Below are 16,972 nucleotides of genomic sequence, written 5' to 3'. Positions count from 1 at the left end.
AAAAGAAGAAGCAAATGTAACACAAATTTCATTACTTGTAGCGTTCATATAAATTGGCCAAAGGGCAAAGGGTACAAATATATTCATCGCGTGATGACTCTTATTGGAACGAGGAGGATAAAACACACACGTACTGGGCTTGGATACGGTTGGAAGGATTATATCGAACCCAATTTATTTAACACGAAGCAGTACTAGCTACCAACATGAAGTTGGCTCTTGGACATGGATCATGCACGTATACGTACATGCATGATTAATTAGGCTGCAACGACAGCATCACCTGCAAAGCAAATTAAATTAAATTAAATGAACAACTTGTAATTTGCAAGATCAGATAATACATAAAGAAGAAGGAAATCAAGAGTGACCTGAGTTCTCTTTACGGGAGTCAGCCGCGAGAGGTGGATAAGGGAAGGCACTTGGACAAGTTGAGCCAGAAATGATTATACATCCACATTCCTCCAAGCAGGCTTCCACTGTTAAACGGCATCTCAAGTAGCATCTCCTTCCCTCGGTGCTGCTGCAGCAACTCTGCCTGGCATCTACTTGGACTGCCTGGTGCTCCAGGAGTAGCCCCAGTATGAGGACGCAGATGATCACACTCTTAATAAGACCATCGTTGCTTCCCATGGCTGCTGGCTAACCTGGGCTTTGATGTCTATACTATATCGATCGGAAGAGAAGACTAGGAGAAATGGCTTAGCTTATTGGATTGATGGATTGCTTGAGACGCATATATACACATGGCTCCTATTTATATATACATCGAGAAATGGTAGGTTGGTTGGTTTTCTCACTCAGACGTTAAGTCCTTGCTGTTTGGCAGGAGTCTCAAACACTAACTCTCATGACATAAACGTTTTGTCGTCTCTCACATATATGCATGTGTAGTCGTGCCTCACATGTTCTATGTATCCGTTCCATTTTGTCTAGTGTATAGCCGCGTCACACACGCGTCAATTCGATCCATTATCTCTGAGCCAACCAGAATGGACCGATCGACGATGATTTGGACTGGTCACAAGATTACGCATATCTTTCTATCTATGGCCACGTATGCTTGATTGGGCAGCTGCCGGTTCACCTTGCAGATCGATCTCTCTTCTATATACCTAGTCTGCAGCAGTAGATGGTATATTGGTGCTTGGATCGACTCCTAGCTGGAGCTAGAGATATGTCTTGCCATCGGGCGCCGGTCGGGCCTGGTGGTCAAGGGGTCAGAGGCTCAGAGCTAGAGAAAATGGGGGAATCGATTGATATGATCAAACCCGGCCGGCCCGGCCCGGGGAAAAAAAGCCAGCGGATGATCAGACGTTTGTAAGCATGTGCAACACGTGAAGCCGTCCATGGATCATCGTGTCATGCATAATCCATGTACCGTACAACTCCTCTAATTCCCCACATCTCTATCTCGATCGGTTCCCATTAATCTCGCGCGATCCTCTCCACGTACGTACCCATCATTTTCTTCTGGTTCTGCCGTGCTACGTTTTGCTAGTTGAATCGATATATCCATATCGTGTTAAGAAAATTGACCTGTGTATTAAAACGGTTTTACCATTGAAAAGATTTTTGTTTTGACTTTCGGAGATTGGTAGGTCTCGATGCGTGATTGAGAGGAATATGAAAGTGAAGATGACGTTCAAATCTTAATCCAATGATATTTTAACTAAAATTTAAGTCTTTTGCTTAACAATCAGGCTCTTAACATATAACCACACTCATGTTAAAAGGAACGGGGAAACTCTTAATTTACAGCTGCTGGCTAGTGTGCAAACGGCGGCGGGCAACACACTACTCCAGTACTATTCGCATATGAGGATCGGAGTTATCTAGCTAGCTGGTGATCTTGGTGCTTGGACATTTTGGGAGTACTCCTATAGCTAGTTTGCTAGCACATGCATATATCGATCGATGGCAGGCCATGAGATTACTGACCAGTGCTCAAATTAAAATGGCATGCAGCCAATCAAGCAACCATATATGCAACAATTTTATTTTCCCCGCAAACAAACAAACAAACACATATGCAATTCATGCATGCTGGATATGCATGCATGGTTGGTGCATGCCGATCGATCGGTGGAGCTCTTGCAGATACAGATATGGATGGTAACCACACGTACTACACCGGTCGGGCCAGCTTGGTCAGGGTTCAGAGCTAGCTAGAAAGGGGAGGGGATCGATCGAACCAACCAGCTAGGAAAGTAAAGCCAGATGAGTCGTTTGTAAGTATGCGCAACCCGTGAACCCTCGCCTTTTGTTGCCTTCCCTGCATACTTACAAATGTCGTCCATCTCATCTGGCCACCACCACGACGCGCGTTAATCGTGTCATACATAACTCCCTGGTCGTCTCGTCTCGATGCATATATGGGTCGTCGGCAGGAAAGAAGAAGAGCTATATAGCTTCAGAGATCGAAAGCCCAACCTCCTCCGCCAGCCGCTGCCTGCTCCGTTCCGTTCCATCTTCCAACCAGAGCACCATATAGTACTGTATCTTTTCTTTGGTCTTACATACTTTCTCCATTCCACAATACAACGTGTATGGATTTTTCTCATTTGTTTCACAATACATTTTATTTTTTCTTGGTACCTGCACCCGGTCAATAACGTACTACTCACATTCATTTATTATTAACCCAATATGAGTGTTGTCTCGGTTCACGTGAAGGAGTATGCACCGAGACCGGACGTACGCATTAATATCCGTGCAAATGGCCAGAAAAGATATACACATATAAAGGCTAGCTAAATGGTACTTACCGATCATGTTCAGTTCGTACGTGTACACATGCATGATCGCGATCGATCTTTTTGTAATTTCTGCCGATCGACTGGATATCAATTATGCATGATTGGATGTCATTAGACGACTACTACTTCGAAATAGCATAGCCGTTAAATTACCCCATTTGGGCGTTTAGAATTCGGAATCGGAATTGAGTTAATTTTGCCAATTCTAATGTACGTCCATAAAATTGAGAACCAGAATATTGAGCACTAAAAAAGGGTCGGGTTTACATGGGGCAGGGTTGGGCTGACATGGCGAGCTACGACCGGATTCAAGTCTATATATGGACATCCAAACATTTTCTTTCTCTCCTTTGTTCCCTGCCACCAATCTCTAGTGCCTTTTTCTTTCTGTGTGTTTTCTCTCTGCAACCTGCAGGTTGGATTCTGTCCAATCTTCTTTGGCAATAAGTAGCTCCGTTGCGGTCGTTTTGTAAAAAGACACATTTTCTTTAATTGGTTGCTATATCTTGATTCTGATTGAGTGATTGGCAATACATCTTGTACAACCAAACAAAAAAAATTGGTATTATAAACTCATTTCATTACAAAGGCTGATGTGGTATTGGGGCCAATTCAATTCAATAGCCTTGAATATCTTCATCCACACGGAGCCTTACTTATACTAGTGATCTTTTTTTTATTTAAAAAGTACGACTTAGAGTAAGTGTTGGTCAAACAATTAATCTAAAATTTACATATCAGTAAATATTACGCCATAAAATATTAATGGCGTGAATGTTGATCAAATTAAAGGCTTGTCTTAACGGGGGAGTATATATTTTGGGTCAGAGTGAGTATGAAACAACAAGAGAGCTTTGGAATCAATGCTATGCGAATTACGTACATTTCATCAGCAAATACAAGTACTGTTACATGCTTAACCAATGAGATTATTGCTCAACCACAGAGACCCACCATATATATGTCTTTTACACCCAAATATAAATTAAAACCAATGCATATACGAAATGAACACACGCAACAAAACTACTCACTTACTCCCTGACCGACTGAACCCGAATTCATGACGAGACCGACGTTAAATTTGGAACAAGCAAACAAACAAAATATTCAAAATGCAAGCACGTACAGGTAATTAAAATGCATCAAGCATGGGGCAATCAATCGTTGATGCTCAATTTAAGCGCAGATGAAGCCTTGGGGAGCGGTCTTGCCGCAGTAGTTGAGGAGGAGGCTGAGCTTGACGGGGATGTTGAGGACGATGCCGAGCACGTTGGCCTTGAGCGCCGTGCAGAGGCACACGGCGGCCTCGAGGTCGGCGAGCCCGCCGAGGAGGCTGCAGCACTCGCCGGACGGCGGGTGGCCCAGCTCCACCTTCACAAGGCCCAGCACGTTGGCGCACACGCCCAGCTTCAGCGTGTCCGTGGGGCAGTACCCCGACGGCGATGGCGAGTAGGGCGGCGGAGGGCAGTCGGCAGCCGGCGCCGCCGGAGGCGGAGGGGACGGGGTCGTGTGGTGGCAGCTGCTGCACGCGTTGCTGCTGGCAATGAACGTGCTCGCTATGACGAGCACCAGGAGCGTCGCCGCCGAGAAGGTTTTCTTGGTCGCCGCCATTGTTTGTTGCTAGTAAAGCTAGCTAGAGTGAGCTGGTAGGTGCTTACTTGTAGGAAGCTCGCTCTAGCTATTTAGCTAGGTGTACTGTCGGTGAGTTGAGGGTTTAGGTCTATAAGGGTAGATGGGTTTATATAGGCCAAGCAGGGGTATATGTTCATAGGAGTATGAGTATCTGCAGTGTACGTTCGATGTGTGTGATTTGGTTGGCAACGGTTCGTGCAAGTATGCATGGGCCATGCATGTATATGCATGTGATCAAGGGGCCGGCCAGTCGCATTCTCTCCCCAGCTGGCACATTAATTGCCCTAATTGGAACATAGTGAAGGCCCCGAAAATACGTGGCTCGAATCGCATCGTCCGTATGTGGTAGTAGTATCAAATATCTAGCTTACTCGATCTGTCTAATTTCTTGAATTTTTCTCTTGAGCCTTATCTTTGAGTCTGGGAATCATGATAAGGTACAGAGATTATTTGTGAACATGAAGCCAGGATATCCATGGCAGAAGCTCAGGGAGAAGTCTCAACAGAAGCTGAAATATAGGCATATATAGGCATATATATGTGTGCAGTAATTAGTGATCACTGGTTAACTACTCAAGAGAGAAAGTGAGGTAATTAAACATACTACAATCATAAGCTGTAGCTTAATTATCAGTGGCCAAGGCATCAGACATGCATATGGGTGATGGATTGGTCTTGTGATGAAGTAACCTGCACACTACACCATGTGCCAGCTAGCTTAATTAGCTTCCTCTGGCATGATGGGCCTATGACTGGCTGACTGACCAAGTTGTTATACACAGCCTCTTCCCACTATAATGAATAAACAAAAGAGTGACACAAGCTGCCCATGGCAACAGAACAAAATAAAATGGAGAGCTATAGAAATGGCCAAAGCACTCAACGCATCGGGTTCCCCTGGACCAGCTACGCAGCAAGAGAGAGACCAAGAATGAGACCAATAATGCTTTTGGGGTTTCATCATCCCCACATGAACCACTTGCGTCACAGCATTCTGCTAAGCTCCGAAACCGACCAAGCTGTCTTCAGCCAATTTCCAGTTCACCCATCAACAGCACAGTATAATGCAGAGGCGGAGCCAAAAACACGAGCACCAGCTGACACGGTCGACAATATTATTGGAACCGTAACATCATTTTCATTAACACGAGCAGCTGTACTCGGTCTACGGAGGTTACATATCATGGTGGTGGGGAATTTTACCACAGAATGTCCCAACATTGTTTGCCTCTTCGCAGCACAGCAGCTCATTCGCAAGAGCCTGTGAGCCGTCGAGTTATTGTTGGTAGAAGAAGTTATAACCTTTGCAACACAGTCGTAAACAACAGAATGAAGGAAAGATCGCCAGTCAGAGAATGAGAAGCTTGTTGCGGTAACGATAGACACCAGAGCGAAAGATTTTACCGTTAAAACTTGAAGAGATGAAACGGTCTGGTCCATCTTATGACCAACCACCAAGCTCCACCGTCAGGTTGTCATATGGGTAGACCTTTGGCGCCTGCAAGGACCAATATGACAGTCTTTAGTCCGCTTGTGAACAACAGCTACCGATCGAAATTCAAAAGCTTTTGGAAGATTGTCCAGTTGTTTGTAGTGTTGAGATGGTTAGCAATCTCAACCAATGGTGACATCTAGGTAAAACAAATAAAAGAAAGTTCTTACACAACAACAAGTTGACATGCCAGCGAAAAATGCCAAAAAGAAATCCAAAATATTCGATCATGTCATGATTTTCCGTAGTCGCATCAACACGGCATGCCATGTTACTTGCATACATGAAGGCAAAGTGGAGTACTAACATCCAAATCATATGACCACAGTACCATGTGAGCCTGCAGATGGATGAAAGAGACAAGTTGTACTCAAGTTCTCTTTGTAGTACAGCTTGGATATTGACCCAAATCTACTAGCGACCCACACACAACATACGTAAGAACACATCAATGTTTCCACAGGTTTTAAAGGAGAGATTTTGTAAATGCCCAATGAAGCTATACATTTGGACGGCACAGTAGACTACTAGTTCAGATAAACTATTACAACAGCAAAATAAACAATTACAGTACTTACTCTTAAATTCCACCAATCCGAGACTAACATTTAGATAATCTACCTTTTAACGCTTGCTACATCACTATTACTCAATCGTCTCTGTGGAAGACCAGTGATGCACAAATACTAGACAGTAGCATGATTTGTTGCAACAAACAATTAAGTAATAAACAGAGCTGTTATATGGCCATGATCCCGGTACATCTTTTCCATGAAGGAAATTCACAACTACATGCAGGGTAAATGGTAATACTACTAACACAATGCTCTTTGGTTGACCACATATTTGCTCAGCCTCCTGTATAACGGAAGTCCAGTTTGCTCTCCACCAGTGTGGCTAAGGTACAAAATAACCAATCAACAAAGGAGCGCACTACCAAAACAGTTTCAGATGGCAATCGAGGAACACTGCTCAGCAGGTATAATGTAAGAGGCCAATCCATAGCATGAACAAACATTGGTCAACATGTATTAGGCAGTTTGATGGCTCATGGCAGCATAGGTTGAAACTGCAATAGCGGTCACAGCATGAACTGGGTTAAAGATATATCGCTTACAAGGCATTGCCATGCTAGAGTTGATGACAGTAAGATAGTTAGGCTTAGAGGCTCCGATGCACGGCGTACTTCTCCCAAGTCCGGTACCTGGTTCAGGGAAGGCTCAGATACGTACCTAAGAGGGCCTTAAATTATATGCTACAAACAGAGGCTGGACTTTATATGTTTGTAGCATATAATTTAAGGCCCTCTTAGGTAGGCCTTATATGATACATCTGATTAGAAGTCGCCCAATAAAATGAGGCCTTGCTCAAAAGAGGAGTACTAGAGAGTACAAACCAAAGGATGTGGAACACATGCAACCACTGGGAGCTTGTTATGCACCTAATGTCATTTATTCGCCTAGCTTGAAAGTTATTCCCTCATGTATGCTTATGCCAGATACTTATTTCCTTTTATTCGCATACGTGTGAACTGTGAACCTTACGCTTGTTGGATTGGAGTGTATGAAATGTGAGCCTTATACTGTCTTCTTATGAACCTTATTTCCTTATATCACTTGTTGGTATAAATTTTATTTCATTTGACCATACCCATACCTATGTACCGTACCCTGTACCAATGCCACTGTCCTGTACCCCCGCAAGGCTGGAATTGTTGATCATTAACAATCGTATTACCTACAGAGCCATCACTCTCATTATATTTTCGTTTCAATTACAGCACAACATTTGCCACACCACTGCAGAAGAAAGAGTTTGTGCAAGTGCCCAGTTGGGTCTAAATGTAACGAAAAAAGGCCAGGGGTCGAATAAAAATCTTGAAGATTTAGAATTTGATGGGCCTTGTGCCCTTGTTTGTTTAAGCTTTTAAGGTGAATGTGATCTGAAAAGTTTGACACATTTAATATTTTTTTCTTAGTTCACAACAAGGCATCATCTAATACACGCACAGTTTGATCGCAGCAGATAGGCACCGCCTAACAGAAGTGCATCAGGTGATGAAGATACAGCATAGTGTATGAGACATGGGCATGCTATTGATCAGTAAGAATTGATCTTTCTCGACTGCCTACATAGCATAGTTGTGAGCTCAGCATGGAATGGAGCTTACAACTTATCTATATGTGACAAGTAGAAATCGTAATTCGCTAAATTCTTTGATACTCTAATAGTTTGTTGCCGCAGAACAATGTGGTTAATAAAAGTTTAAGCTCGGGCTGAGGCACTCACGTGGGGCATCTTGGCACTGACGACGGCTGCCAGGCCGAGCGCGGCGAAGAAGCGAGCCGATGTGGGGGCGCGAGGCGGTCGACGCAGGTCTCCGGGAAAGGGCGTGCCGTTGTCCCAGACGAGTTCTTCGTTCACACGGATCTGCGAGGAAGACGGGCGGTGAGAGGGGATCGAGAGTTGGGGAGACGCCGTCGGCGAGAAAGCGGCGGCGGTGGACTTACGGGGCGTTCGGGGGCGACCTCGTTGCCTGCGGGGAGGCCCATCACGGCGCGAGGGCGGAGGCAGCGGCTCCCTGGCCGCCGAGGAAGCGGGATCCCACCGTGGCGAGGCTGCCGCCGGGCATCTCTCCGGTCGGTGTCGAGTTTTTTCTTTGTCAGTTGGTTTTTTTTAGAGTTTTTTTGTCAGTTGGTGGACGGTGGGGAAGCAAAGAAAGGCTTAAAGGCCTGTTAGGCTAAGGGCCTTCTTTGTTTTCGTTTCCACTCTCCCTAAGCGGGCCTCACCAGCCTCCGGGCTTTTTTCTGCGGACCGACCCATTAACCATTGCCATCCTCCTCTACAACATAAGCTTCTTCTTGTTTTTATTTTCTGAAAGACAAGAGAAAAAAAAGAGAGAGCTGAGAGTTGTTCAGGCTCTGAAATAGCTTTGCTTCTCAGCGGCCTGTCAGTTGTCCTGCTACGTGCAGCGTACATTGAAGTATATCATTGCCAATTATTAATTCTAAATCAGAAAGATCCCCAAGCAAGCAAGCAACACGAGGAGCTGTCTTGTCTCCTCAGTAAACAATAATCCCGGCAGATCCAATCAGTTCCATGCATGCTAGTACTGATTTGTGTAGCAGTGCTAACATGCATCATTAGTTAATTAGGAACGACTCATACACATGCAGTGTATAAAAGAGTATTATTCCGTATACTGCGGCTCGAAGCACACAGTTAAGCAGCACATGAACCGGCGGATCGACCGGCCGGGCTGTATTGTGTCTCCATGCTTGTCAACTGCTACGTACTGTCGATGATAATAATAATAATATTAAGGTTGGTTTATGTTTTAAAAAACATGTACTCTGTCCGATTCTAAATTGTTGTCGAAATATTACATGTATCTAGACATTTTTAAAAAATAAATACATGTATGTTCAGACAAATTTGAGTCAAGAATTTAAGATCAGAGGAAGATGGAGTACCTAGCTAGCTAGCCCGATCACATGGCTCATGCTAATTAACGCTCAAGGCAGTTTAATTTTATTTGAGGCAGGCGGCTACATGAGATGCATCATATCTAATATTGGATTCGGCAACATGTATGCATGATACTGGCAATATTGTTTGTTTGTTTCTGAGATGGACTGGCTACCTAGCTTGTCAAGAACTACTCCTATATGGTACTGGATTTAGCTAGCTAGCTATTACTAGCAAGCGACTCCTATATGGTAGAGTACTGTATTCAGCTGTCGTGTCTTCTACCATGCTTAGTCAATCCAAGACTTTTATGATCGAGTTGCCCGAAGTTGAACGACAGGAGTAGGTAACTGCGACAACGGCAACAACAAAAAAGAGTACAGGCTTGATCGATCGAGTAGTCGTTCCCTTGACTATTTCGTTTGACCGGAGAAAACGGTGTTACTTGTCTAAAATTTATTCAAATACGGATGTATCTATGTGTAAAAAACGTCTAAATACATGTAATATTTGGATAGGTAATGTAATTCCGACCGGAGGGGAGTACTAGACTCCAAAGTTGGAGATCAAAGTGAGTGGAGGCTCAGCACAGCCTTTTCACAAAATTGTTGAGAAAACAGACACTCCAGATTGGAGGGCTGAATAGAGTGTAAACTTTGTATAGTAGCAATTAGTATCATAACATGCGTGCTACGGCAAGTTAAGATTTCAAGCAGAACCGCGTACGTGCAAGAGCAAAAGCAGAGAACCCTTTACGACAAGTTTTTTCAAACGGCGGTAGAGATCCAATGGCAAGCGTGTGGTGTGACGGAAAGACAGAAAAAGGAAATCTTAAAGCTATTGGAGAGCCAAGCTAGTGTCTTGTTCGTCTTCTCCTTGTGGGAGCCGGAGAAGAAAGACAGGAAAGGAGGGGCCAGATCAGATTAGACGAGACGAGAGAGTAGCTCATCAAGGAAGGCCGCTTTGATTTGCTTTGCTCTGCTTTCCTTTGGGTTTTGCTTTGGGCGTTGCTGCCTTTTTCACGTTGCACGCTACCATATTTGCATTTCCGGGCGCCAGATCAGGACATGGCTCAAAACCTTTGACACGGACGTTCATCCATTACCCCCCACGAATAAAAACTCCATCTTCTCTCTCTCAGCACCACCACTTCCATACATCCTTTACAAGCCAAAACCCAGACAGTGATCTTAACTTAACACAGTGTTGTTGGCTGCTCTGCAGAGAGAAGCCAGCTTCACAAGAAGACGATCCATCGATCGATCCCCTCCCCTGTGTTGCTCGAGAATTCTTCTTCCTGCGATTCTTGCTGCTGCTGCAAGAGGGAGAGACGAGGGTAGCTTAAGAGGGGGATGCCCTTGGGTGACCTTCTCCTCCACGGCAACCAGGACCAGCTCGCCTCCTGCGCCGCCGCGACCGACCTCTGGGACCCGGCGTCGGTGCTCGACCACCGCCCTAGCCCGCCGGCATCGGCTAGCTCCACGCTGTCTTCTTCCTCGCCCCTGCGCGCGCCCGCCGCCGGCGTGGCGGCCCTCGCCAAGAACGTCCACCCACCGCCGGCGCAGCCGGCCGCAGCCTCGCCATGGCCTCCGCCGCCCGGGGAGGACGACTGGGTCCACCACCTCCCGCCCCTCGACATGGGCATGGGCATGGGGATGACATGGGGGGATCCCCACCAATCTGCCGCCATGCCCATGCCGCCGGTGGCGGGGGATCACCAGAACCCGCCGTCGCAGCAGGACAGCACCTTCCTCCGCTGGATCATCGGCGGGGACGACGCCTCCTCCGCCGCCGCCATGGACCACCCGGATCTTGACCTCGACCACATGCTCCCCTTCCCGCTGCATCCCGGCAACGACGACACCAAGCCCGCCGCCACAGCGCCGCCCTTCCGCTCCCCGCTTCTCCATCAACAGCCGCATACGCACGCCGCCTTCCACGGCGGGTTCCCTTCTTCTGCCTCCTTCGACACGCAGCAGCAGGCGGCGAAGCGGCAGCACCCGATGGCCGGCGCGTCGTCTCCCAAGCTGCTGCCCCCTTTCGTCTCCGGCCCCGGCGGGTTCGTGTCCGCCCTCAAGCCCAAGGCCGAGGCGGGCGACGACGCCGCGGCGGTGGACCAGCTCGCCGAGGCGGCCAGGCTGGCGGAGGCCGGCGACGGCTTCGGCGCGCGCGAGATACTGGCACGGCTCAATCATCGGCTCCCCGCCGCCCCCTCGGCCGGGACGCCCCTGCTCCGCTCCGCCTTCTACTTCAAGGAGGCCCTGCGCGTCGCCCTCGACGCCGCAACCGGTGAGGCCGCCTCAAGCTCGGCGGCGGCGGCTTCGACGCCGGTGGACGTGCTCCTCAAGCTCGGCGCCTACAAGGCCTTCTCGGAGGTGTCCCCGGTGCTGCAGTTCGCGCACTTCACCTGCGTCCAGGCCGTGCTCGACGAGCTCGCCGGCGCCGCCTGCATCCACGTGCTCGACTTCGACATCGGCGTCGGCGAGCAGTGGGCCTCGCTCATGCAGGAGCTCGCCCAGCGCCGCCCCGGCGCCGCCGCGCTCAAGGTCACCGCATTGGTCTCGCCCGCCTCGCACCACCCGCTCGAGCTGCAGCTCATCCACGAGAACCTCTCCAACTTCGCTGCAGAACTCGGGGTGCCCTTCCAATTCACCTTCTTCAGCCTCGACGCCGTCGACCCCGCCGAGCTCCTCGCCATTGCCGGCGGCGACGCCATTGCCGTCCACCTTCCTGTCGGCTCCGTCCACGCCGCCGCCGTGCCGTCCGTGCTTCACCTTGTCAGGCGGCTCGGCGCCAAGCTTGTCATCTCCGTCGACCGCAGCTGTGACCGCGGCGGCGGCGAGCTGCCGTTCGCCACGCACCTGTTCCAGGCATTGCAGTCCTGCATGTTCCTGCTCGAGTCCCTGGACGCCATGGGCACAGACCCGGATGTCGCGAGCAAGATCGAGCGCTTCTTGATCCAGCCAAAGATCGAGAGCTGCGTGACCAGGAGGCACCGTGCCGTGACTGCAGGCGACAAGATGCTGCCATGGCGGACAATGTTCGCGTCGGCTGGCTTCGTGCCGGTGCAAATTAGCAACTTCGCCGAGGCGCAGGCCGATTCGCTCCTAAAGAAGGTGCCGGTGAGGGGCTTCCGTGTGGAGAAGCGCGGCGGATCGCTCCTCCTGCATTGGCAACGTGCGGAGCTGGTGTCGGTGTCGGCGTGGAGATGTTGAGTCTTGAGGGCTGTCGGCGTCCTCCGGTGAGCAGCCATGGAAACAAAGTCGGTAGGTTAGTTAGGACTAATGATCCTAACAATACTTCTGCTGCAACGATCAAAATTATACTCATTAAGCATGTCACCTCCTTGATGGACGTTCTGCTGATCATGTCATACTTGTTTTAAGTAGATTGTTTTGGCAGAATACAAGGTCCGGTACAGTATCAAATGTATTTTAGTACTCGTGTTACTCTCTTCATGTGAAATCAATGGTTACGGTTATGCTGTTTGAAATCTTCCACTGAAGCTGCTATTCAGGCATTTATCTTGCTATTGGTTTTCAGTTAGGTATTATTATTTCTAGATGATGGGAGTTCAGAAAACTTAACAATCATAACCTTGCACCAATGTTTCTTACAAAAAAGAAACTTGCCTGCTTTAGAGCACTATGGTGGTCATGGCCCATAATCTTCATATTGTCGAAATGTGTGCAAAATCCTGTGAAACAAGGCCCTTACACTAATAAAATGTGAGTACAAAATGTCAGAAAACAATATCCAGATCTGTTGTAGTGTTACGAACTGTGAAAATAGTACTATGCAGGACATTGACCAAGCATTCAATCTACTAGGTTGTGTCAAATTGATATCTAATATGATCAAATTTCATGAACTTGTATGAAAGAGTTCTTAATAGCTACAGTCCATTTAAAAGTTCTTCCCTGTATCTGCAAATGAGCAGATTATAAATGATTTGTACAAATTGTCCATTTGCCTTGGACCATTTGTCGGTTGAATTACAAGTTTGGAGGCTACATGTACTCGTAAATCACATCGATCATACATGGTCAGATTGGTTTTACAGTGTATATCGTTTTCTATGGCACTTCTGGAATTATCAGAAACACTGGGTTCTTGCCTTTGGCCCAGATCAATGCAGATCTTGATTTAACATTTTGGTAGATTTCAGTAACAAAAAATAATCGATAGTATAACTGGGGTAGAAATTTAAGAACCTTTTCGGACGATTTGTTGTCGAACCAATGTGTCTAAAATTACCGGTTAACTTATTTACCTACTCCAATATCCAAAGTTTATCAAGAAACCAAGTTATATTTATTGTTAAAGCTAGACAAGAAGATACCAATGTATGAGAGTTGAGGAGAGGTACAGTGAAAACAAGAGATCATACTTTTAAGTCTGCGTGATCCGATGCCCTTAAAAAGTACTCTCCTTCATGAACCTTCAAACACCTGGAAAGTAGAATTACATGAGAAATGCATGTTTAAGAATAATAATAGCCTTTTCGATATTATACGTTAAGAGAACATTTCCAAGTTGACAATTGTAGAATGCAGCAAGATTGGGAATAAAGTGGCGATGGATGTTAGTGGCAAGCATAAAGCAGCAGTTTTTTATTTCTTTCTTTTTTTGCGAGTGGGATTTTGATTTTGTATTCTATTATCTCCAAAGTTGTCTAAGGAGTAAAGACTCTTAACTATTGATGGCTTCATCTGCATAGTTTGTTATCTATTGGTTTTGTTTGATCAGACTGTTGAGGTAATACCTTGTATCGTATATGCCATCATTCTTATTCTGACAAGTCATAACTTAGTAATTTGGTATGTACTACTCATTTGATACTTGCAGGTTGCAGCATCTTGACATTGTTAAGCAAGTATCACCAATTTCCATCTTGCTTCCTTCTGTCAGGTGAAAAATAAAAACCGCGAGTATCTGCTGCTTGCAGAATCTTAACATTGATAACTTGAAAATCACCAGTTCCTTGGTTTCTTCCAACTGTCAGGTAAAAAATAAATAGCATAAGTATCAGATACTCATTTAATACTTGCGGATATTGTAAATGTCAATCAATCCTAATGCCACCAGTTTCTTTGTTCCTTCCTAATGTCGTCCGAAACGAAAAGAACTCAAGTCTTATAGCCATCTTTTGTTCAAATAGTCATCTAATTTTCAGTTCTCGAAATGTGCTCGCGCGGACATGGACCACAGGTGTATTCATACATGCTCAAATATGACTGCTAAAGTGCTAATCTTTATCTATTTCTCAGGGATGGAGAAAATATAAATCTCATTTTCGAATCTGCTTTTGAGCAGATAAGTGAGCCTCTGCTATTGTTAGCACCATACTGCAGGGTGATTGACAGACGTTAGTTGCTTATCACGATGGAATTTCTCGCGGCAACATGAACCGAATCGTGTGTTTGTTCTGATGGCAATCACAATGTAAAGTGGCAATGCTTTACAACAATGGCAGCAAGCATCTCCTGTCATCAGCATTTGTACTGCTAATTGGAGTGGCAAATTCGTCCACGTTGGGACTGTTTTGTGAGGGTACAGTCCAATATGCTTATGCTGCCGCTGCCCCCTGATGCTCTCTGCAGGATTGGATGAATAAACAGATAAGGATATAGCTGTTTCTATGGTGCAGACTTCTCTCATTCAGACTTTGTCTTATTGTCAGATATACGCAATTGTGCATCACCACTCCCCAGCTACGAAGAACAGTGGAGACATGATCAAATATCAGGATGGAACACATGATCAGATATTAGGAGGTGGTTTCAGAAGGAAAAAAACGAGGTGAAATGTGTACTTGTTTTGTTCAAATCAACACTTCATGCGAGACCACCTGAAGGTCCAGGCACTGTTCAACAAGTAAAGGTCTCTACTCTCCATTGCTCCATGTACAGATGATGAATCTGCAGTAGTTCTGTGTCAGAAGGTAAAACTAGCTGCTGAGCACTGACTGGAATGCATGAGTTTTTGTTTTGAAACCAGTCCTCAGGCATCCATCAACATAGCCATTACAAGACAACCTAATCAGTAGCCACATGATCAGGCCCCTACATATCCATCACTTGCGAAGACAAAAAACTGCTTTATTCCCCATGCACCCATCTCCTACCGTTATTCAAAATTATTAGATGTCTACTTTTGCTTGATTCGCAGATGAAGCGGTTAAAGCACGACGAATGAATCACTAGATCACAAAGGAGGGCCATTTTTATGTGCAGCAGACCTGAAAGTTCAAAACCCAGGGAATCGAATCCAACCACACCTACTAGTTCAAAGCAAAACTTAAGATCAAATGCAAGGAGTGAGCAGTAGCATCAACCTTGTGGGCACCAACACAAGGAGTGCCGCCCCTGGAAAGAGCTAAAGAGTAGCACCTTTTGAAGAAGCTAGACTAAAGGGGGAAAATAAAAGGAGAGAGAAGGGTGTGTCAAGCTGAAGCCTCCTCAGAGAGTGGGATTCGGTTCCAACATCAAGATTGATGCAATGGGGAGTCAGAGCATGCATTGCCAAGACTTTTCTTCCTCTTACTTTCTCCAATACAGTGTTCTTTTCTCTCCAAGGAAAAAATAATAGAGTTGTTAAGGGCTCGTAGCACTGTGGACCTTTTAGTGCATGTTTGGAAAATTAAATTTCCATATGAATTCTACAGTAGTTTCAGGGGTAACAGTTCAATTCCAACATAAAGATGCATCGCCAAGAAGAAAGGGAAAGGGGAGAAAAGCAATGCCATTAAAATATTTAACTGCATAGGATCTACTTTTATCCAGTCTTAGCATGGAAGTAGGAAATAACTCACTGTGATGTCTTCATCCCTGAGCATTCAATTTGAACACAGATGAAACGTTTCGGAATTGAACTTAAGAAATAGCTTGGCTGAGGGGGGCCGATAGACAGGCAAAGCCCTGCTTGCCTACTTGACACATGTCCAGGAATTCCATCTTAACCCTGAAGCTGATAAGTTACAGACCCAGCAGCCTTTTTCGGTCTTTTGGTCTAGCAAACAAGAGAAGTAAAATTGCATCTACATCTTTGGTAGGAGACTTGTAGAAGACTCACTTACCAGGACAAATTCAATTGGTCTGGATTGCCAAGTGGTATTGCAGATAAAACCTTAGCTCCTGCTGCTGCTCAGCTGACAGAAAATGGATACAATTCAGAAGAAATGGAAGTGCTTTGGTTGAATATACCCGGCAAAAAAAAAAAAAAAAAACTTAACAAACTTAGTTGAGTGAAGACAGCTAGAACCTGTATTGTTCTCAATCAACTACCAGGAAGGCCTCTTAGGTGCTTAATATGTTTGTCTAAAATATCATGCATTGGTTAAACAATCAAAACACTTTTTGGCACTACAACTCAGTAAAGCAAGCAGGAATATATCTCTGGAAGACGCTAATGCGTCTACACCAAACCACACGTCTTTCGTAAGGCATCTAACAAATGCAGAAAAAGGGATGAAAGGAAAGAGGAGAGATGCTCTTGTACCTTGGAGGAGAAGGCTCCTGAATTTTTAAGAGCAACAAGTTTTATGGAGAATCTTAGGCAAAACAATTCTACATAATGGCTAAAGTAAAGACATAACAATAATGTACCTGGAATGTTT

At 45.8% G+C, this 16,972-nt stretch overlaps 3 protein-coding genes and 2 long non-coding RNA genes across 6 annotated transcripts; 1 reads left to right on the top strand and 4 right to left on the bottom strand.

Moving 5' to 3' along the window:
• Positions 1-6: 6 nt before the first annotated feature.
• LOC100840969 lies at positions 7-746 on the bottom strand. The gene is made up of 2 exons (XR_730132.3): positions 372-746; positions 7-283 (listed from the first exon to the last, which is right to left on the bottom strand). It is a non-coding gene; the product is annotated as an uncharacterized LOC100840969 (long non-coding RNA).
• A 2,866-nt stretch (positions 747-3,612) lies between these two features.
• Positions 3,613-4,544, bottom strand: LOC100840356 (putative lipid-binding protein AIR1). The gene has a single exon (XM_003558978.4). The coding sequence runs from the start codon at positions 4,371-4,373 to the stop codon at positions 3,939-3,941; it is 435 nt and encodes a 144-aa protein (XP_003559026.1). The 5' UTR covers positions 4,374-4,544; the 3' UTR covers positions 3,613-3,938.
• A 391-nt stretch (positions 4,545-4,935) lies between these two features.
• On the bottom strand, positions 4,936-8,646 carry LOC100834990 (NADH dehydrogenase [ubiquinone] 1 beta subcomplex subunit 8, mitochondrial). 2 transcript variants are annotated; one of them, XM_010231043.3, is made up of 4 exons: positions 8,397-8,646; positions 8,176-8,316; positions 7,004-7,090; positions 4,936-5,892 (listed from the first exon to the last, which is right to left on the bottom strand). In XM_010231043.3, exons 1-4 carry the CDS (start codon positions 8,436-8,438, stop codon positions 5,836-5,838), a joined length of 327 nt encoding a protein of 108 aa, XP_010229345.1. In that variant the 5' UTR covers positions 8,439-8,646; the 3' UTR covers positions 4,936-5,835. The 2 variants fall into 2 exon arrangements, with proteins under 2 accessions (XP_010229345.1, XP_014752233.1); XM_014896747.2 differs by lacking the exon at positions 7,004-7,090 and having other exon boundaries at positions 8,397-8,599.
• A 1,711-nt stretch (positions 8,647-10,357) lies between these two features.
• LOC100834684 (scarecrow-like protein 6) lies at positions 10,358-12,882 on the top strand. The gene has a single exon (XM_024456240.1). It carries the CDS (start codon positions 10,707-10,709, stop codon positions 12,567-12,569), a length of 1,863 nt encoding a protein of 620 aa, XP_024312008.1. The 5' UTR covers positions 10,358-10,706; the 3' UTR covers positions 12,570-12,882.
• A 52-nt stretch (positions 12,883-12,934) lies between these two features.
• Positions 12,935-16,423, bottom strand: LOC112269460. The gene is made up of 4 exons (XR_002961309.1): positions 16,169-16,423; positions 14,120-14,352; positions 13,745-13,805; positions 12,935-13,072 (listed from the first exon to the last, which is right to left on the bottom strand). It is a non-coding gene; the product is annotated as an uncharacterized LOC112269460 (long non-coding RNA).
• Positions 16,424-16,972: the final 549 nt, after the last annotated feature.

The sequence above is a fragment of the Brachypodium distachyon genome, chromosome 1 (genome assembly GCF_000005505.3).
Source record: "Brachypodium distachyon strain Bd21 chromosome 1, Brachypodium_distachyon_v3.0, whole genome shotgun sequence".
Classification (NCBI taxonomy): domain Eukaryota; kingdom Viridiplantae; phylum Streptophyta; class Magnoliopsida; order Poales; family Poaceae; genus Brachypodium; species Brachypodium distachyon.
This window is presented reverse-complemented; position numbering and strand designations above follow the sequence as displayed.